Source organism: Rhinopithecus roxellana, chromosome 16 (genome assembly GCF_007565055.1).
Source record: "Rhinopithecus roxellana isolate Shanxi Qingling chromosome 16, ASM756505v1, whole genome shotgun sequence".
Taxonomy (NCBI): Eukaryota; Metazoa; Chordata; class Mammalia; order Primates; family Cercopithecidae; genus Rhinopithecus; species Rhinopithecus roxellana.
In genome coordinates, this window is record NC_044564.1 from 19,046,401 (window position 1) to 19,068,247 (window position 21,847).

General features: G+C 52.1%; 1 protein-coding gene across 1 annotated transcript in view; it reads left to right on the forward strand.

Annotated features, from left to right (window-relative positions):
* Positions 1–21,847, forward strand: part of PRRX2 (paired related homeobox 2) — a 57,501-nt gene that overhangs the window by 34,629 nt on the left and 1,025 nt on the right. The window contains exons 2-3 of the mRNA XM_030919876.1: positions 19,606–19,793; positions 20,806–20,984. Of these exons, the coding sequence (XP_030775736.1) occupies positions 19,606–19,793; positions 20,806–20,984 (367 nt within the window). The remainder of the gene's footprint in view (positions 1–19,605; positions 19,794–20,805; positions 20,985–21,847) is intronic.

Below are 21,847 nucleotides of genomic sequence, written 5' to 3' on the forward strand. Positions count from 1 at the left end.
CTGCTTTAGGAACCTTATATATATATTCATTCATTTCATTTTCACAACAACCCTGGGAGGAAGATCTTATTATCCCCATTTTCTAAATGGGACAACTGAAGCACGGAGAGGTTGTAACTTCCTCAGGGTCACACAGCAGTGAAGATGGGATTTGAACTCGGGCCGCCTGCCGCCAGAATCCAGCTCTTCCTCACTGCAGCGCTGTATCTTTTTTTTTTTTTGGTTTGTTATTGTTGGCGTCTTTTTTTTTTTTTTTTAAGATGGAGCCTTACTCTGTCGCCCAGGCTGGAGTGCAGTGGCGCAATCTCGGCTCTCCACCTCCCAGGTTCAAGCGATTCTCCAGCCTCAGCCTCCCGAGTAGCTGGGATTACAGGCACACACCACCAAGCCTGGGTAATTTTTGTATTTTTAGTAGTGACGGGGTTTCACCATGTTGGCCAGGCTGGTCTTGAACTCCTGACCTCAAGTGATCTGCCTACCTCAGCCTCCCAAAGTGCTGGGATTACAGAGAATTGAGATTATGTTCCCATAATCTCAGAGCCACTACACCTGGCCAGTATTGTTGTTTTGAGACAGGGTCTCAACCTGTCACCTAGGCTGGAGTGCAGTGGCACAATTGTGGCTCACTGTGACCTCCACCTCCCAGGCTCAAGTGATCCTCCCACTTCAGCCTCCTGAGTAGCTGGGACTACAGGTGCGTGCCACCATGCCTGGCTAATTTTGTATTTTTTTGTAAAAAGATGGGGGTTTTACCATGTTGTCCAGGCTGGTCCCAAACTCCTGTCCTGAAGCGATCCACCTGCCTCAGCCTCCCAAAGTGCTGGGATTACAGGCATGAGCCACAGTGCTTAGCCAGTGTGTCACCTTGTATTCTTTTGTGGACTGGCCTGTTCTGACCAACTTGGTGGCAAGAAGGTTCCTTCTGGAGAGGAGAGCACTGTTAGAAGAATGTCTGTGAAGTATTTGGGGTCTTGAAATCTAGCGGAAGCACAAATAAATGAGACGTTTTTCACAGTGTTTACAATAGAGGAAAATCGCAAGAGACCTAAATATCCCACAAGAGGGGAAGGGCTGGTAAGGCCGTTTTGGCATCCCCACTAGGGGAAGTGATGCAGCCACTCACGCTGACGTAAGGAAGAAGATGGGAAATAGAGCAGAGGGTTTAGGATGGGGCTTGAGGGACCATCGTTCACTGTGTGTCACTCACAGCGGGAAGCACTCTACCTGCACCATCACATTGACTTTGCTCCATAAAATGGTGAGGTCATGGCAGTCACCAACACGATAGCTGATGTTACTTGACCACTGACTGGGTGCCAGGTGTTGTCGAAGCACTTTAGTATCGCTGTTCCCACTTATAGTGGCGACCCTGAGCCTCACAGAGCTTACAGAGCTGGCATGGAAAGCCAGAACTGGAATGCAGCTATTTCCAGGAAAGTGGGATATGGTTGGGCAGGTTGTCCACTGCATAACTGCAGAGGACACCAGTCACACTGGAGTCTGTGGAGTCTGTGGGAATGGCACTCCTGAAGTTGTGCAGTGCACAACCTGTGCAACCATATGCAGCATGCCTGGGTGTGTCTGATCACAATCCTAGGCTCTTAATCCATGCCCCATCCAAAACAGAAAATAATATTCATGCACACTGTAAATGGGTTCATGTGATAGCTAGATACATGTGGACATGCAACAAAAAGTATGCAAAGAATGAAACAGATATGCTGGTGTTGTGGGATTTATAGGAGATTTTTTCCTTTGAAATATCCTTAGGCCGGGCGAGGTGGCTCACGCCTGTAATTCCAGCACTTTGGGATGCCAAGGTGGGTGGATCACTTGAGGTCAGGAGTTCGAGACCAGCCAGGCCAACATGGTGAAACCCCATCCGTACTAAAAATACAAAAAGATTAGTCAGGCCTGGTGACGGGCGCCTGTAATCCCAGCTACTCAGGAGGCTGAGGCAGGAGAATCGCTTGAACCTGGGAGGCAGAGGCTGCCGTGAGCCAAGATCGCACCACTGCACTCCAGCCTGGGTGACAGAGTGAAACTCCGTCTCAAAACTTTCTGGAACTTTCTGCAATGATGGAAATGTTTCCTATCTGTGCTGTCCAATGTGGCGGCCGCTGGCCATGTGTGGATATTAAGCCCTTGAAATGCGGCCTGTTCAACTGAGGAATGGAATTTGTATTTTTATTTCATTTTAATCCATGAGAATTTCATTGAGATGGCCACATGCAGCTCGTTGCTTCCATGTTGGATGGTACAGAGCTAGAGTGTGGACTGGTGTCTTTTCATTCTGAGCCATGTCATTCCCAGATGTCTTCTGTGAAGCTTGTGGTTCCTAAACTTTCGGGTAAGGGAGTGTCTACTGCAGATTCCCAGCTGGACCCTTGGGTTGGGAATGTCTGTCTTTAACAAATTTCCCGGGGAATTCCCAGGCAAATTGTCAGTGGACTCCCCTTTAAGAAATGCGGAAGATCTGGCGCCAACGTCTCCACGTGGCAAAGTGTGGCAAGGGGGGCAGGTCAGCTCCCAGAGCTGTGGCTGAAGGCGCCGGAACAGCTGCCCTCAGAGGTTAGCAAGGTGGTCTTCAGGAAGAGAGTCCTGTATGCTGCCCCTCAGAGTGTAAGCACAGCATATCGTGGGGACCACAGGGAGATGGACTAGGACCCACTGTAATGGAGAATTTTCTAGAGCCAGGGTTGGCTGTTGTGCAACGATGTGATTGGAAACATGTTGGAGATGTCGAAGATGGCCCTGTGCCCAGACTCTGACGTGCACCCCACTGGTGAGGCTGTCCTGGGTGGGGCACAGCAGCTGGTGGGTACCCGGTGGAGGCTGAGACAGCAGGGGAGCCAGGTGGGTGGGTGTGGGCCGAGCATTCCGACTTGTTCAGGTAGAGAGGCGTGGCCAATTAAGCCACAGAAGTCTGAACGGTCTCTGTGCCTGGCCACCAGCACTCGCCCTGGCTTCCCTGCAGGTCCTGGCTGCAGACTTTGAGCAGCCCAGGAGCTCTTAAATGGGGAAGAGCTCATCTCCCACACGGGACCCTTAGCAGCAACTTCGCCTGGTCTGGAAATGGTTAACTTTTCCAAGGGCACCTTTCATCCAGATACCAGCCACTTTGAGGACAGACAGTCTGGACATAAATCGCCCTGATCACTGGCAGTGTGACCTGGGTTCGGTACTTTACCTCTCTGAATCTCATTGCCCCTGACTGTGAACAGGGCTTAATAACAGCGCCCTCCGCATTGTAGGAGGCAGGGCTCCATAACCCAGTGCCAGGCGCATAATAAAGTGGGATAAATGGAAACCAAAAAAGAAAAAAAATTAAGGGTGTGGAAGAAGAAGCCCTTCTCGCCTCACCACAGTCCCACGCTGCGGTGAGGGGCGCGGCAGAAACACTCAGGACGCCCTTGGAGCTTCGCCGAGCGAGGCTCAGACTCACATTTTCCAGCACTGCCCGGAACTCACAAATGGGTCATAGAAACCTCCAGTGATGTTTAAAGTTGGGCCTCTCTGGGAGCGCAGCACTGCCCAGAGCCAGGGTCACAGCAGGTCCCGTCAGCCTCTCAGGCACTGCCCTTGTCTGGGCTGCTTGCCATGAAGGGCTGGCCAGGGGACCCCAAGATGGGGCCGAAGGGCAGGTTCTTCCAGGGCAGAGAGAACTCTTCCATGGAGCTGGTGCTTTAGGGTGGGGTCTGTGGACAGGATTCAAAGTGTGTGAACCACCTCTCCCCACAACATTGCATGCAAACTTTTCTGCACGCCTGTGTTTTTCTCGGGAAGGGTTTGTAGAGTTCCTCAGAGTTCTCAAGGGGGATTCATGATTAAAATGGGGAAGAACCACCAGGCCAGGCCTAGCCTTCATGTGGGACAAATAACAGTGGGGTTAGCTGTCATTTCTGAAGCACCACTTTGAGCATGTCCTTGGGAGAGCCCTGGGCCGTGCCATCCTCGCTGCGCCACCTGAGAGGGAGGGAGAGATACTGTTTTGTCCTAATACAAATGGTGAAACCAAGAATGCAAGAGGAGACACCTCTTGTCTGAGGACACATGGGGCAGTTTTTCTCATTCTCAGATGCTCAGGGAAGGCAGGAGTTTGCTGTCTGGGTGGGCTGCTGGTAGCCCCTGTAACCCAGTTGCTACATCGGGAATATTCTCTCCTGCATCCTCCCAGGAAACCTGGGAACAGAGATGGGAGCAGGAAGGAAGGGCATGTGTAGGCATCACATCTCAGCTGTCAGATCTTGGGGACCTACTGCCTTGTTGTGAGCGCATGGCCAAGTCACTGCTCCTGCAGGCCTCAGTTTTCCTATCAGCAAAATGAGGGGCCTTGACAGATGATCTCTAAGATCCCTTCAGACCCTGAGTCCTTGAGAGGACAAGAATGACAAGTTTGAGACCGCAGAGCTGTTTGCAGGTTTGTTGCAAAACCAAGCCACACGAAATCAGAACGTCTTTGTGCCCGGGCCTCAGCCCTCACCCCAGGTTCCCAACTGGCTCCAGGCTTTGGGAGGCCCAGGAGCTCTTAAATGGGAGAGAAAAACCCACCTTGGGCCCTAAGCAGAAAACTTCATCGTGGTCTGGAAACAGTTAACGAGGGCAGCTTTCCTCCCGATACCAGCCCCTTATTAAAATGTAGGCTTTACAATAAACCTGGCATTTGGCCATCAACCTTAGATTAAAACCAGACAGAACAGACACGAACCCCTCTCTTAGACCAAATCGCGAGCCGAGGGCTGCTCCCCTTCCTTCTGGTTGACTCCGTGCCTCCCACCCACCCCGCACCCCATTCCAGCAGGTGCCCCCACTCTCTGGAGCTTGGTGTTGGGGTCTCAGGAGTAGAGGAGAGACCGAGCTGGACTTAGGACCCCTGGCTCCTAGTGCAGAGGGAGGTAGTCAGGCACCAAAACTCAGGGACTGAGGGATATGAGGGGAGGCTCCTGTTAGGGCCACACTGGGGAGCCAGGGCCTCAGAGTCGCTTGGCTGCGTCTGGCCTTAGCCCCCCTGACCCTTTGATTGCCTGTGAACAGGAGGCAAATGGAGTACACTGGCTCGATCCCGGCCCATGGCAACCTCCGTCTCCCGGGTTCAAGCGATTCTCCTGCCTCAGCTTCCCAAGTATGGGATTACAGGCAGGTGCCACCACACCTGGCTATCTTTAGTGGAGACAGGGTTTCACCATGTTGGCCAGGCTGGTCTTGAACTTCTGACCTCAGGTGATCTGCCCGCTTCGGCTTCCCAAAATGCTGAGATTACAAGCGCAAGCCACTGTGCCTGGCCCTGAAGACCCCTTTTCTCAAGGCTCCTGGGCTCAGAAGAACTTTTGGCCTCACCTGTCCCCAACTCTGCCTCCCCTCTACCGTGAGCCTGCTGCTGTGACAGAGCCACATGGGGACACTCTGTGCGAGAGCCACTCCTGGCTGGGCGCGGTGGCTGATGCCTATAATCCCAGCACTTTGGGAGGCTGAGGCAGGTGGATCACCTGAGGTCAGGAGTTCAAGAGCCACTCCTGCTGGCTCTGTCACTGAGGGTTCCCCAAAGACCCTAACCCAGAGGCCCCTAGTCTCTTGGGGCCTCCCTGGCACCCCAGCCCACCTCACTCCTCACCCCCTGTCACTCCACTACCTGTGGCACCCCCAGAGACTCAGGAGATATCCTTTGTTTGCCATTCTCTCCAATCTCAATGCTTCTCTCAACCCTCCCTCCTTTTTCTGTGTGTTCTTAGGAATGATTTTATTTCGTGTATTTCACATACTATACAATCACCCATTTAAAGTGCGCAGTCCAGGGCCGGATGCGGTGGCTCACATCTGTAATCCCAGCACTTTGGGAGGCTGAGGTGGGCAGATCGCTTGAGGTCAGGAGTTCAAGACCAGCCTGGCCAACATGGTGAAACCCTGTCGCTACTAAAAATACAAAGATTAGCCGGGTGTGGTGGCATGTGCCTGTAATCCCAGCTACTTGGGAGGCTGAGGCAGGAGAATCGCTTGAACCTGGGAGGCGGAGGTTGCAGTGAGCTGAGATCACGCCACTGCACTCCAGCCTGGGCAACAGGCTTTTTTAGAGCGAAACTCCATCTAAAAAAAAAAAAAAAAATTAACTGAGCATGGTGGCGCATGCCTGTAGTTTCAGCTACTGGGGAGGCTGAGGTGGTAGGATCACTTGAGCTTAGGAGTTCAAGGCTGCAGTGAGCCATGATTGCAACACTGCACTCCAACCTGATGCAGAGCAAGACCCTCTCAAAAAGTAAAATTTAATTAAAAAGATAAAATGTGCAGTCCAGTGATTTTTTAGTATATTCAGTTGTACAACCACCATCACAATCGATGTTAAAACATTTTCACACCCCCAAAAGAAGCCCTGCACTCTTTAGCTGTTGCTCTCCAGCATCCTCACTGCTGTCCCCCCAGCTCCAGCAACTGCCAGTCTACTTCCCATCTCTGTGGATTTGCCTATTCTGGACATTTCATATAAAAGAAATCATGCACTAGGGCTTGGCGCGGTGGCTCAAGCCTATAATCCCAGCACTTTGGGAAGCGCAGGCAGGCAGATTACTTGAGGTCAAGAGTTCGAGATTAGCCTGGCCAACATGGTGAAACCTCATCTCTACTAAAAATACAAAAATTAACCAGGCATGGTGGCGGGCACCTGTAATCTCAGCTAATGGGGAGGCTGAGGCAGAAGAATGGCTTGAACCCAGGAGGCAGAGGTTGCAGTGAGCTGAGATGGCGCCACTGCACTCCAGCCTGGGCGACATAGTGAGTGAGATTCTGTCTCAAATAAATAAATAAATAAAAGAAATCATGCACCATGTATTCCCTTCTGGCTGGCTTCTTTGATTTAGCATCATGTTTTCAAGGTTAATCCACAGTTACCCTCTCTAAGTGTTTCATTTATTTTTATTGCTGAATACTATTTTTATTTTTGATGCTGAATACTATTCCATTGTATGAATGGACCACATTTTATTTATTCATTCACCAGTTGAGGGACATGTGGGTTGCTCTCACTTTTTGGCTATAATAAATAATGCCGTTATGGCCAGGCGCGGTGGCTCATGCATGTAATCCCAGTACTTTGGGAGGCCAAGGCAGGTGGGTCACCTGAGGTCAGAAGTTCAAGACCAGCCTGGTCAACATGATGAAACCCCGTCTCTACTAAAAATATAAAAATTAACCTGGTACGTTGGTATGCGCCTGTAGTCCCAGCTACCAGGGAAGCTGAGGCAGGAGAATCGCTTGAACATGGGAGGAGGACGTTGCAGTGAGCCGAGATTGTGCCACTGCACTCCAGCCTGGGTGACAGAGGGAGACTATGTCTAAAAAAAAAAAAAAAAAAATGCCGCTATGGACATGTCATTGTGTACAGGTTTTTGTGTGGACAAATGTTTCATTTCTCCTGCGTCTGTACCTAGAGTAGAATTGCTGAGTCAGATGGTAAGTCTGTGTTTCACCTTGTGAGCAACTCCCAAACTGTTTTCCACAGCAGCTGTACCTTGCATTCCCACCAGCAGTGTATGAGGGTTCCAGTTTCTCCACTTCCTGGCCAACATTTGGTGTTATCAGGCCACCTGCCCTGGCTCTGCCTACTGGAGGCTCTGTTGCCCAGGCTGGAGTGCAGTGGTATGATCTCGGCTCACTGCAACCTCCTCCTCCCAGGTTCAAGCCATTCTCCTGCCTCAGCCTCCCAAGTAACTGGGATTTCAGGAGCCTGCCACCATGCCTGGCTAATTTTTGTATTTTTAGTCGAGACAGAGTTTCACCATGTTGGTCAGGCTGGTCTCGAACTCCTGACCTCAAGCAATCCACCTGCCTCGGCCTCCCAAAGTGCTGGGCTTACAGGCCTGAGCCGCCATGTGCGGCTGTTGTCTTGTCTTTTGATTCTAACCATCCTAGTGGGTGTGAAATCTATCTCATCATGGTTTTGATTTGCACTTCCCTGCTGGCTGATGATCTTGAGCATCTTTGTGCCTATTGGCCATTTGTGTATTTTCTTCAGAGAAATGTCTTTTCAAATCCTTCACTCATTTTAAAATGGGATTATTTGTCTTTTTATTGAGCTGTAAGCGTTCTTTATATTTTCTAAACGTAAGTCCCTTACCAAATATGTAATGTGTAAATAACCTTTCTATTCTGTGGGCTGTCTTTTCAGTTTCTTAATGGTTATAAAAGTTACAAAACTGTTTAACTTTCATGAAGTTCCATTTATCTTTTTTGCTTTAGTTGCTTGTGTTTTTGGTGTCACATCTAACAGCCATCGTCTGGCCCTTTTGAAGATAAAGGGACCTGGCTTTGGAAGTTGAGATTTCAGATCCTTTTCTGGAGTGAGCCGCTCCGTCATTTACATAGTCATTCATTCAGAAATATTTTTTATTTTTTTATTTTTTATTTATTTTTTTTTTGCGACAGAGTCTGGCTCTGTGGCCCAGGCTGGAGTGCAGTGGCCGGATCTCAGCTCACTACAAGCTCCGCCTCCCGGGTTTACGCCATTCTCCTGCCTCAGCCTCCCGAGTAGCTGGGACTACAGGCGCCCGCCACCTCGCCCAGCTAGTTTTTTGTATTTTTTAGTAGAGACGGGGTTTCACAGTGTTAGCCAGGATGGTCTCGATCTCCTGACCTCGTGATCCGCCCGTCTCGGCCTCCCCAAGTGCTGGGATTACAGGCTTGAGCCACCGCGCCCGGCCAGAAATATTTTTGAAATCAAACTTCTTGCCTGGTCCTGGGGATACAGCACTGACAAGGAAAACCCAGTCGCTACCCGTCTTGATCTTGGAGTCAAATGTGGGATAGACAGGCATGAAGCAGATAACCAAAACATGTCATTTCTCTGTTTTAGTTAATTACAGATGTGCAGGAGAGGGAGAAGGCCTAGGAGTCCGTAACAAGGAGACCTGCGCTTGTCTGGGAGCCGGGAAGGCCTCTCAGGGCAGAGCATGTAGGCTGAAATCTAGGGCCGGGTTAGCTTTAACCGGTGCAGTGGGGACGGGGGAAGGGTGCCTTAGCTAGAGGGAACAGCAGATACCAAGGCCCAGAGGTGGGAAGATGCTTGTGCTCCCTGCCAGGGGCAGCTCCTGCTGGGTCACTGGCCCCTCCACTAGGGTTTCTTGCGGGTCTGGTGGCCCCATGGAAATGTGTGCATGTCATGGATTTAGGGGTGAGGCTCCCGATCCCAGAGAGACCCAGATACCGCACAACTGTCTCCAAGCAAGGCTCTGCTGAGGTTTATGGGGGACATGAGGGAACCTCCTCTAGACTCCTCCAAACTCCAGGGTCATTCTGAGCCTGCGGAGGCCACACTAGCCACCATTCTTGCAGCCACACTGGCCACCGGCCCCCAGGGCTGGGAGCAGGTCAGAGCATGGCAGTCCCAGGTGGGGTGGCCCATGCCTCTTGCTCTTGTGTGCTGTGCAGAGACCTGGGGAAGTCATAGGATGGGGCCCCCCGGGGACCTGTCCTCGGACCCCACTGCGGCTTCCATCATCACCTTCCTTCCCGGGATGTGTTTCTCCTTCTCCAGGCTGGTAGCTATAAAAATGTGTCAGCGTCACGGGTTTTTGTTCAAAATTAATGAGGTGAAACATTCTTAAAAGTGTGGCAGGGCAGTGGCTGGTGGTGGCTGGCCTCCCCCAGCCCCTTCCTCACTCGGAGGACGTGTCCTCGCCAGGCCTCCATGGCTCCAAGGGAGGAACCTAGACCCCTGCACAGGAGGGCGGGCTCTGCAGGCTCAGCTGGCCCTTCCCATGTCTCCTCCTTCACTCAACACTCAACACTCAATGCAGATTGATGAGAGGTTCCCTGTGCCGGCCCCTGTGATGCATTCCAAGGAGACAGAAAACAGTAAGTCCCAGCCCCTACTGGACCGATGACCCCACACTTACCCTACAGTGTGACAGAGTTACAATGGGAGAGGCACAGGGCTTTCTGGGAGCTGTGGGTCCAGGATGGCTTCTGGGAGGAGGAAGCATCTCTGCTGAGACCTGAAAGTGAGCAACAGAGGGAGGAGACGTTGCCAGCTCAGGCAGGGGTCTATGGTGAGAGGGCGTGGTGTGTGTGATTCGAGCAGTGACCCCAAAGAGGCAGGGACCTGGAACAGTGGCTGTGCAGCCCTGAGGCCACCTGCCCTGGCTCTGCCTACTGGAGTGGCCTAGATGGCCCCATCCAGCAATGGTCCATTGAGGTGAAGATGGACCTGTGCCTTGTAACTCGCACTAGAGGACCTGAGACCCTCCTTTGTGCCTTACCCCTGGTCCCTGAATTTCTGGGGCTGAGGCCAGCTTGGCCTGATTGAAAGCCAGCTTGGCCGGGTGCAGTGGCTCACACTTGTAATCCCAGCACTTTGGGAAACCGAGGTGGGTGGACCACAAGGTCAAGAGAACGAGACAATCCTGGCCAACGTGGTGAAACCCCATCTCTACTAAAAATACAAACAGTTAGCTGAGCATGGTGGTGGACACCTGTAGTCCTAACTACTCGAGAGCTGAGGCAGGAGAATCGCTTGAACCTGGGAGGTTGCAGTGAGCAGAGATCGCGCCACTGCACTCCAGCCTGGCAACAGAGCGACACTCCATCTCAAAAAACAAAACAAAAAAAATGAAAGTCAGCTCTTGGGCCCCTTGGTCGGGGTGCTGGCTGGGGCAGGGCTGTACTCCTGGGATTGGAATAGCCTAGCAGCCCCAGCATCCTTCTCCATAAGGCCCCAGGGACCATGTTTCTTCTCTATCCTCCCTTCTTCTCTTCCTTCTTTTCTGTCTTCAAATGTTGTTGAGCCCTCTCTGTGCCCAGCCTGACTGTGGCCCACCCTCAAAGGACTTGGGGCTAGGCCTGCATGTGTCTCTCATCCTCGCTGCCCTGCTGCCTGCATGCCTGAAGCCGTGTGCTGCAGCCCCAAGAATGTTTCTGTTGCCTTCAGCCTCCTTCCTTTTGGTTGTTCCATATACCCTTAAGCCACCAGGGAGACCCCTCCAGAATCCCAGCACCGTGAGGATCTTGGGCAGGGGGACTCTTTTTTTTTTTTTTTTTTTTTTTTGAGACGGAGTCTCGCTCTGTCGCCCAGGCTGGAGTGCAGTGGCCAGATCTCAGCTCACTGCAAGCTCCGCCTCCCGGGTTTACGCCATTCTCTCGCCTCAGCCTCCCAAGTAGCTGGGACTACAGGCGCCCGCCATCTCGCCCGGCTAATTTTTTTGTATTTTTTTTTTAGTAGAGACGGGGTTTCACCGTGTTAGCCAGGATGGTCTCGATCTCCTGACCTCGTGATCCGCCCGTCTTGGCCTCCCAAAGTGCTGGGATTACAGGCTTGAGCCACCGCGCCCGGCCAAGGGCAGGGGGACTCTTGGGGCTGGCTGTCCATGCCGAGGTGACTCAGACAGCAGTGTAGGGAAGTGGCTAAGACGCCGGACTATGTGCTGGTCTCTGAGTTTCAATCCCAGCTCTGGCCTTTCCTGGCCATGTGGCATCAGCATATCATTTAACTCTCTGTGCCTCCTACGTAAAATTGAACTAGGGACCAACTGTGTCGGATTGTTTTGAGGGTTAAATGAGGTAGCTCCTGTTATTCCCATTTTTCAGGTGAGATTCTGTCTCCCTTTTTTTTTTCTTTTTCTTTTTTTTTTTTTGGAGACAGTCTTGATTCGTTGCCCAGGCTGGAGTGCAGTGACAAGATCTTGGCTCACTGCAACCTCCGCCTCCCGGGTTAAAGGAATTCTCATGCCCCAGCCTCCCGAGTAGCTGGCACACACCACCACACCCGGCTAAATTTTTTGTACTTTTAGTAGAGACAGGGTTTCACCATGTTGGCCAGGCTGGTTTCAAACTCCTAACCTCAGGCAATCCGCCTGCCTCGGCCTCCCAAAGTGCTGGAATTACAGGCGTGAGCCACCGTGCCGGCCTCAGGCGAGATTCTTGAGGCTGGGAGCGGTTAAAGGTTCACCCCCAGCACTCTGCCTGGGGTGAGTGCTCCCTTCCCTGAAGGGAACCTGCCTGAGAGCCAGACCCAGACCGGCCACCTCCTTAACCACTAGGCGGTACTGCCTTCCATTCCTTACTGGGAGAGGTGAGAATCATCCCTCAAGCCTCCCTCAGGGCCACTTGTGTCCTTGCTGATGCTGCCAGGCAGTGGCTAAGGATGTGGTTTCAGAGTTCCTGCCTGAGCCCTTCTCCCAGGGGCCCTTCAAAGGAACCCAAATCTCTACCAAGAAATCCCAGGGGGAAACAAGCCTCCCGGCCTCTCCACCCTACCCCACCTCCACTTCCTGCCTAAGACGTTTCCAAGCTGTAAATATTTCTCCAGCTCTGAGGCTCCTCTGAGAAGGCCCAGTGTTAATTTGTTAAATCCACATCGAGGTCCCAGGGACCCGTTGTTTGTTTTGCGATCCTGTTGGCAGAGATCACGTTGGGGGTGGTGGGGAGGGCTGCTTATTTGGTCAGAATAAATGCTAATTAATAAAAGTTATTTATTTGGGTTGGAGCTCACCTCAGCCCTGGGGTCAGGCGCAAACTGACTATTTGAAGCAAAAACAAACAGAGTGTGTCTCTCAACAGCTTGAGAAAGGCAGGAACGAAGAGGCTGAGTTTATTTGTCTTAGGAAGAATTTGCAGTTAATTCCCTCCAGACTATTTAGACCCTTAAATTACACGGAATAAGAAAAACCAGGGCACAGGGGAGGGTGGTGGGAACACTTGGTCATTTGGCTGAGAGCAGAGTTTTTAAATGTCTTTAACCCCCAGTCAGCCAAATAAATGGTACGTGTGAAATAATTTAATGGCAGAAAACTGTGCACCAGTCATTTTTTCATTGTAATGTAATCGGGGACGATGTCGTTTTGGTTTTAAGGAGGAGAGAGCGCGAGGCAGGCCTCCCCCATCTGAGCTCGTTTCTCTTCTCCGGGATCCAGGCCTCCACAAAAGCAGCTCAACAGCCTGGTCAAAGGGAAGCGGTTTCATGCTTTGTTTCAGTCTCAGGGAAAAGCAGAACTTTTCCTGAACACAAAGAAACTCTGGGCACAGCCCTCCTTGGAGAGTGCAGACCCAGGACTTGCTGGCCAGAGGAGAGGGGCCCTGTGAAAAGGCAGGGACCCGGCGCCAATGGCCTGAGGCTTCGAGAGTATTTATTTTCTTTATTTCCTAAATGCTTTAAGCCCAAGCCCGGAGTCCCCAGAGGCACACAGACGCCCACCACAATGCATTTCTCAGGAGGTGGTTCAGGAACTTAGGGCGACATATCCGGCACATCCGCTCGGAGGCGGAGGCTAGCACCAGAGCCCCCGGCTAAGTCCAGAGCTGTGGGTTCGAGTTCTGGTCCCCGGGGAGGTGCTGCCTGGGTCCTTCTCCCCGTCAGCGTTCCTTTCCAGCCTCAGCCCACGGCAGGGTGCAGCCCCATCTTTCTGCTGTAGGCTGGGAGAAAGGTCCTTGTCTTCTCATACAAAGCTGGCTGCACAAAAGCAATCATGTTAAGGGGAGTGAACATTTATTGAGCAATTACTATGTCCTTGGCACTGAGCTGCACTCAACTCCTCACAGCAGCTTGGTGTGTCCTTCAGCAAGCTGCTTCCCACACCCTCCCAGGGGTGAGGGCTTCCTTTAGATGGAAGGGGTGACGGGAGGCTGGAGGCCTCCCACCGTGGCATCTCCTGACCCCACCCACCCATGGGTTCAGAGAGCTGGGACCAAGCGTGTGACAGGCCCCCTACGCTGCGGGGCCTGGGAGCGAGGTAGAAGAGGGAGGAAACCCTGTGAAGAGGGGTTCGCAGCCTTGGCTTCACCAAGCCTCCTAGCAGACACTGATTTCTTCTTTTTTAGACGGAATGTCACTCTTGTTGCCCAGACTGGAGTGCAGTGGCATGATCTCAGCTCACTGCAACCTCTGCCTCCTGGGTTCAAGTGATTCTCCTGCCTTGGCCTCCTAAGTAGCTGGAATTACAGGTCCCCACCACTGTGCATGGCCAACAGACATTGATTTCAATCCCAGATGTATGACTTTGGGCAAGACACTCTCCCAGCTTCAGTTTCCCTGTGTGTAAAATGATGCAGTTGGTCACTCACGCCTATAACCCTAGTGCTTTGGGAGGCCAAGGCCGGTGGATCACCTGAGGTCAGGATTTCGAGACCCGCCTGGCCAACATGGTGAAACCGCATCTCTACTAAAAATACAAAAAAAGTAGCCAGGCATGTGGCGGACGCCTGTACTCACAGCTACTCGGGAGGCTGAGGTAGGAGAATCGCTTGAACCCAGGAGCCGGAAGTTGCAGTGAGCCGAGATCGTGCTACTGCACTCCAGTCTATAATCCCAGCTGCTCGGGAGGCTGAGGTAGGAGAATCGCTTCAACCCAGGAGGCAGAGGTTGCAGTGAGCCAAGATCACGCCACTGCACTCTAGCCTGGGGGACAGAGAGATACTCTGTCTCAAAAATAAAATTTAAAAAAGTAATAAAATAAAATGGCACAGTGCCTCCTAGGGTGGATGCAGGGGGATGGTGGGTGGCCACACGTGGAGCACTTGGCACCACTCCTGGCCCAACTGGCTCTGGCTGAGCGCATCACATCACAGCTGCCTTGGCACGACCCTGGGCAGAGCTGACTTGGGAAGCAGTGGGGACGCCAGCCGGTGTTGGGGGCGGTCTGGGGCTGGCTGGGGTGGGGGTAAATGCCTTTGCGTGAGGGTTTTGGCTCCACGTCGCCACACAGCTTAACTGGTGTGAAAGTGGAGCTGTTTCTTCAGGCGCTCGCTGGGCGAGGCAAAGGCTGCAAAATGGTTTTCATTTAAACACCCCCAGGTTTGAATTGCTCAGAAACTTCCCGAAAATGTCTCCTTTTTTGGCTGAAATGCCTCCTGTGTTGGGTGTGTGCCCAAGAGGAATTGCCTGAAAGGGGGTGGAAATCATCCCTGCAATGACGGGCTTTCCAGAGGCTTCCATCCCTGCTTTCAGGCTATTGATCACCACCCAGTTTTCAGCGCAAGAGCTCTTGTTTCGGTTTAAAGTTTCTTCCTCATCGAGGCGGTGGGGGTGGAAAGACATCCACAGGCAGCAGACATTCTCATCCATCCTCACCTTTGCTTGAGGAGTGAAGAGTGAAGCGGTCCTGGCAATGAGAACAGCTCGCGCAGGGCCACCGCGTGCTCCCTCACCACTGCCCCCCAGCCCCCACCTGGTCCCGTGTGTTTGCAAGTATTTCCCAAAGGGGGAAACTGCTGAACATAACCTCCTAGTCATCCCTCTAAACCAGGGTTTCTCATCCTCAGTACTATTGACATTTTGGACAAAATAATTCATTGACATGGGAGCCTGTATTGAAAGGTATTTAGCAAGGCCAAGCGTGGTGGCTCACGCCTGTAATCCCAGTACTTTGGGAGGCTGAGGCAGGAGGATTGTGGTCAGGAGTTTAAGACCAGCCTTGGCAACATAGTAAGACCTCATCTCTATATTAAAAGAAAAATTAGCTGGGCATGGTGGCAGGCACCTGTAGTCCCAGCTACTTGGGAGGCTGAGGTGGGGGAATTGCTTGAGCCCAGAAGGTCGAGGCTGCAGTGTGTTACTATTGCACCACCGCACTCCAGTTTGGGCGATGGAGGGAGACCCTGTCTCAAAAAATAAAATATTTAGCAGTGTTCCTGGCCTCTTTACCATTAGATCCTATTAGCACCCCTTCCCCAGTCCTAACGATCATAAATGTCTCATGGGGAAAAATAGCCCTTGGTTGAGAAGCAGTGTTCCAAACGCTGCTTCAGGGTCATCTTTCTCCCAGACACCTCCTTGATTCCTGTCTGACAACCCTACACACACACACACACACACACACACACACACACACACACACACACACAGACTCATTTACAGTCTCATGGAACAATTTAACCTTACATCAAATCAGTTGGTTGCTCAAGAGTCAGTAAACCCCCCTAACCTGGGAACTGATTAAAAGCAGATATTAAGCAGTAGCCATCACTGGGCTTGGCATGTTCCAGAAGCTCAGTAACAGTTCACTGAACAAATGCCTAGTACTGTGCAAAGAACATCGGGTGTAACATGGAAACATGTAACTGGGGAAACAAAAATACAAGGTATGGACTAAAATGCAAAGCTCTTCTGTTGGCTAAACTGTAGGCAAAACACGTCGCCCCAAACCTGGCCGTAGGAACGCAAAATAAGACCAGACATACGGGGGAGTTTGGCCACATCTGGCATTCACTCATTGGCCCAGAAATTCCACTTCTAGGAATCTGTCCTAAATATGCACTGGCAAAAATAGAAAACCATATTTGCATGAGGTTATGCACTGTGGCATTCTTCTAGTTCCAAGAGATTGGAAACCCTCCAAATGCCCATCAATAGGGCTCTGGTTGAATAAACAGCAGAATCGCACAGCAGACTGCTATGCAGCTGTGAAAAGGAACATGGAGAGCTCCGGTGTGCTGAATGGTAGAATCCCTGGGAAATATCTTTAGGTGAGGCGAAAAGTGAACAGTACATGCTATTTTCTTTCTCTCTCTCTCTCTCCTTCCTTCCTTTCTCTCTCTCTCTCTTTCTTTCTTTCCTTTTCTTGACAGAGTCCCACTCTGTTGCCCAGGCTGGAGTGCAGTGGTATGATATTGGTTCACAGCAACTTACAACCCCCAGGTTCAAGTGAGTCTTCTGCCTCAGCCTCCCAAGTAGCTGGGATTGCAGACATATGCCACCACACTTGGCTAATTTTTGTATTTTTAGTAGAAATGGGGTTTTGCCGTGTTGCCCGAGCTGGTCTTGAACTCCTGACCTCAGGTGATCCACCTGCCTCGGCCTCCCAAAATGCTGGGATTACAGGCATGAGCCACCATGCCCGGCTGCTATGCTTTCTTTTGATAGAAGAAAGGGAGAAAATATTACACATATTTTGTTATATTTGCAAAAAGCAATGCTGGAGGGATAAAAGAAAAACTCACTCTTAAAATGGTTCCTGAAGGTAGGGGAGAGGGAACAAGAGGGAAAATACATTTTGGAAAAACAATCACAATAAAGATGGTTAGGTTTGTTTCACTGAGATGGAAGAGTATCCAGAATATTATTAAATAAAAAGAGGTGGCCGGGTGTGGTGGCTCAAGTCTGTAATCCCAGCACTTTGGGAGGCCGAGACGGGCGGATCACGAGGTCAGGAGATCGAGACCATCCTGGCTAAAGTGGTGAAACCCCGTCTCTACTAAAAAATACCAAAAAAAACTAGCTGGGTGAGGTGGCAGGCGCCTGTAGTCCCAGCTACTCGGGAGGCTGAGGCAGGAGAATGACATAAACCCGGGAGGCAGAGCTTGTAGTGAGCAGAGATCCGGCCACTGCACTCCAGCCTGAGTGACAGAGCGAGACTCCGTCTCAAAGAAAAAAAAAAAAAAAAAAAAGAGGCAAGTTGAAGCCCCAGTGTGTGCTTGTCAATTTTTTTATTTTATTTTAAACTTCTATTGATTTATTTTTGAGACAGAATATTGCTGTGTCACCCAGGCTGGAGTGCAGTGGCGTAATCTCGGCTCACTGCAACCTCCGCCTCCTGCATTTAAGTGATTCTTGTGCCTCAGCCTCTGGAGTAGCTGGGATTTCAGACACTTGCGACCATGCCTGGCTAATTTCTTTTCTTTTTTTCTTTTTTTTTTTTCAGTAGAGATAGGGTTTCACTATGTTGGCCAGGCTGGTCTCAAAATCCTGGCTTCAAGTGATCCACCTGCCTCAGCGTCCCAAAGTGATGGGATTACAGGTGTAAGCCACCACGCCTGGCCATTTTTTAAACTTGTATTTGTAATCTTAGAAAATGTGGGCAGTGGGGCCGGGCATGGTGGCTCACACCTGTAATCCCAGCACTTTGGGAGGCCGAGGCGGGTAGATCGCTTGAGGTCAAGAGTTCGAGACCAGCCTGGCCAACATAGTGAAACTCTGTTTCCACTAAAAATACACAAATTAGCCAGGTATGGTGGTGGGCGCCTGTAATACCAGCTACTCGAGAGGCTGAGGCATGAGAATCACCTGAACCCCAGAGGCAGAGTTTGCAGTGAGCCAAGATCGTGCCACTGTACTCTGGTCTGGAGGACAGAACAAGACTCCACCTCAAAAAAACAAAAAATAAATTGAAAAATAAAAAAGAAAGAAAATGTGGGGAGTGGGATAGGGGAGGGGAAAGTATTTTGTTTTACTTTATACCCATCTGTGTTGTTTGAATCTGTTACTGTGACAACCAGTGTGGTTACCTGGTTATTAAAATAGACATTTTTAATGAGAAAATCAGATACACAGGGAGGTGCTGAACGGGCAGCATTGGTTGATTCTAAGTGCTGGAGGGAAGGGGGTTCCACGTGGACTCAGGATCGAGAGGGCGCCCTGGAGGAGTGGCCAGTGGGCTGGGCCCTAGAGGATGAAAGGTCAGAGGTTTGGTCCCTGGATAAAGTTTAAATGCGGAAACGGTAGCTGGATGCCCCACCCCATCCCCCCAGGTACAGGCTGGTCCCAGAGGTTGCCACCCCAGGACCTCCCCAGGGTTCTGCTGGACCCTCCTTACCAGAACTGCTAGTTCTGTACCACAGGCCAGTGCCACCCTCGGTCAGGTCTGCTGCTGGGATCTTCCACCACCCCTGCTGGGCCTTGGCTGGACACCCTCCCTCACTCTCTGGCGGATGGGAGAACTCTTGGGGATCCTTCAAACCCTCTGCAAGCTGCACCTCTCCTGAGGGGCCTCGCGGCCAGCTCCTCATCCCCACCAGAGCTGAGCATCCTCCCATGCCCTGGCCCACACCTGCCCCTGACCCACTTCACGGCCCCACCAAAGCTTATTCGGGGCCTGCCTCTCCTGCTGATGAATCTGTCTGGTTCGTCTCTCCCCAGCCCCAGCACAGCTCTGGCTTAGTAGGCCCTCTGGAAAGGAAGGCTGCTCTCAACAGCTGCCAGATTGGCTAAATAGGAGAGGATGAGGACTCTGGTACCCGATTGGTGGATTCAGAACCCTCCCCCAACAATGACTCCACTGGGCCCTTGGGCTTGGGCCCGAGACCATAGCCTCTCTGACTCTTCCTCCTTAGGAGAGATGAGGATCGCGACACCTATCTTTAGGGCTCCTGGGAGCTTCCTAGAATCTGTGGGTCCTGAGCCTTGACTCCCACTGCTCTTTATGACATATTATTATTATTACACGTCAGCAACAGGTGTCCATGCAGAATGTGCCATGCCCCACAGCCTGGGCCGGGTGCTGAGGACAGTCAGGTGTTTCCTGGGCCCTCCTTGAGCAGGTCACTTGTCCCTGGTGGAGGGGACACCTGTCCCCAGGGCTCTTGCCGTGGTCCCATCTCAATTGGCTCAGACTGGGGTTTCCACAGGGCAGGGGTGTGGCTGCTTTTGTTCACCATTATCTCCCCGGAGTCTGGCACTGGGCCTGCCACATAGTAGGTGCTCAGTAAGTATGTGTTGAAGAGTGAATGGATGGGTGGATGCCGGAAGGAATGAGGGAGTGAATTAAAGGGATGCATTCCGGGCTGCGGGGCTGGACCATCCCTCTTCAGAGGAAGGCACTAAAGCACTCAGAGCAAACTGCGGAGTTGGGGGCTGAACCGTGAGGTAGCCACTGGCCACCCTGCTGACCATCCTCCCCCGCCCCACCTCCACAGGTGAGTGTCCCAGCCCGGGGCGCGGTAGCGCCGCCAAGCGGAAGAAGAAGCAGCGGCGGAACCGTACCACGTTCAACAGCAGCCAACTGCAGGCGCTGGAGCGCGTGTTCGAGCGCACGCACTACCCCGACGCCTTTGTGCGCGAGGAGCTTGCCCGGCGCGTCAACCTCAGCGAGGCGCGTGTCCAGGTGAGCGCTCAGTCCCGGGAAGGGCCTCCCGTAGGAGCGTGCGCCTGGGAGCGCACAGACACTGTTCTCCCAGGATTACACAATTGCCCAGGAGGGGTGTTTAAGAGCAGGAGCATCTGAGGCCAGGAGGATGGGGGTTCAAATCCCCGCCCTGTCACTTATTGGCTGTGTGACCTTGAGCAAGTAACTTAAGCTCTCTGTGCTGCAGGCTCCTGCCTCCCTGGAAAATAAGGATCACGTAGGTCTTTGCTATAGGGGTCCTTCAAGAATTAGAGTTAAAATTTTCATAAAGCAGCCAGGCACAGTGGCTCATGCCTGTAATCCCAGCACTTTGGGAGGCTGAGGCGGGTGGATCACTTGAGGCTAGGAGTTTGAGACTAGCCTGGCCAACATGATGAAACCCCATCTCTACTAAAAGTACAAAAATTATCTGGGTGCGCTGGCGTGCACCTGTAATCCCAACTACTTGGGTGGCTGAGGCAGGAGAATCACTTGAACTCGGGAGGTAGAGGTTGCAGTAAGCCGAGATTGCGCCACTGCACTCCAGCCTGGGTGACAGAGCGAGACCCTGTTTCAATAAATAAACAAATAAATAAAAATAAGTTTTCGTAAAGTGCTTAGAGCAATGCCTGGCACAAAGCGTTCTGATAAAGAAGTCCTTTTCCAGTTTCAAGTTCTTACTCTGTGCCAGCACTGAGCCGAGTGCTCAGCAAGCACCTCTCCCGCCGAGGGCTCAGCAAGCACCTCTCCCGCCGAGGGCTCAGCAAGCACCTCACTCCCAGTGGCCGAGTGCCCCTCCATTCGTTCCTTCATTTATTGGTGTTCTCATTCTCCAACACACACCCAGCAGCAGGCGTCATTTGTCATCCCCATTCTACAGATGAAAACACTGAGATTCAGAGAGGTGACGCTGCCAGCCCAGGGCTGGTGACAGAGCAGGCACACACCCAGGTCCAAAAGGACTTGGGTCCCCCCTGCCCATGCTGCACCCTGCTCACCCTCCCACCCACAGGTCTGGTTTCAGAACCGCCGCGCCAAGTTCCGCAGGAATGAAAGGGCCATGCTGGCCAGCCGCTCCGCCTCGCTGCTCAAGTCCTACAGCCAGGAGGCCGCCATCGAGCAGCCCGTGGCTCCCCGGCCCACTGCCCTGAGTCCAGATTATCTCTCCTGGACAGCCTCCTCCCCCTACAGGTGAGAGCGGGAACACCTTTAGGCCGGGAGGGGGCAGCTGGGGGAATTCCAGAGAGGCTTTTCCAGCCTGGATTCTGAGGGTCTGGAGAGAGCTTGAATGTTGTCCACGACCCCTGGGATCTGGGGTACACACCAAGTGATGTGTGGCAAGTGTGCCCGTGAGTGGGTGTTCACGAGCACCTGCACGCGCATGTTGTAAGTTTGCGTGTGTGTGTCAATGTGCATGTGTCCACACATGACTGTGAGTGTGCATGCACGTGCCTGCGTGTGCCAAGGAGTGTGCAAGCATGCGTGCCTGGAGCCGGGAGAAAACAGGCCTATCTGGAGGGGGAGCAAAGTACAGGCATCACTCTGGGGGAACAGAAAACCTGCAGGAAGATTCCTAGGCTGGCACGGGGGCCCCAGTGCCCTGTGTCCACCCTCCAGGAGAGAAACTGAGGCTGGGAGGGCTGAGGAAATGGTCTCCCTGGCCCGTGGGCATGGCTGGGGCCCAGAGCCAAGTTCTGGGGCAGTTTTGTCTGACTCAAAGCTGGAAAGACTCTGACAAGGTGGGCAGGAGGTGCTCAAGAGTCGGGCCACCATACCCCACGGCTCCAGAAGCACCATCTGCTCCTTGGGCTGTGAGGGTGGCTCTGCTGGAGCCATAGTCCTGCAGGGGGACAGGGATTTTGTGGGTCGGCTTAAGGGATCTTAGCCTTCACCGCCCTCCTGACTTCCCTCCCTGTTCATCCTTACATGGGGCAGGAAAACCAAGGGGCATCCTTATTTATTTATTTATTTATTTATTTATTTATTTATTTATTTATTTTTGAGACAGAGTCTCACTCTGTCACCCAGGCTGGAGTGCAGTGGTGTAATCTCGG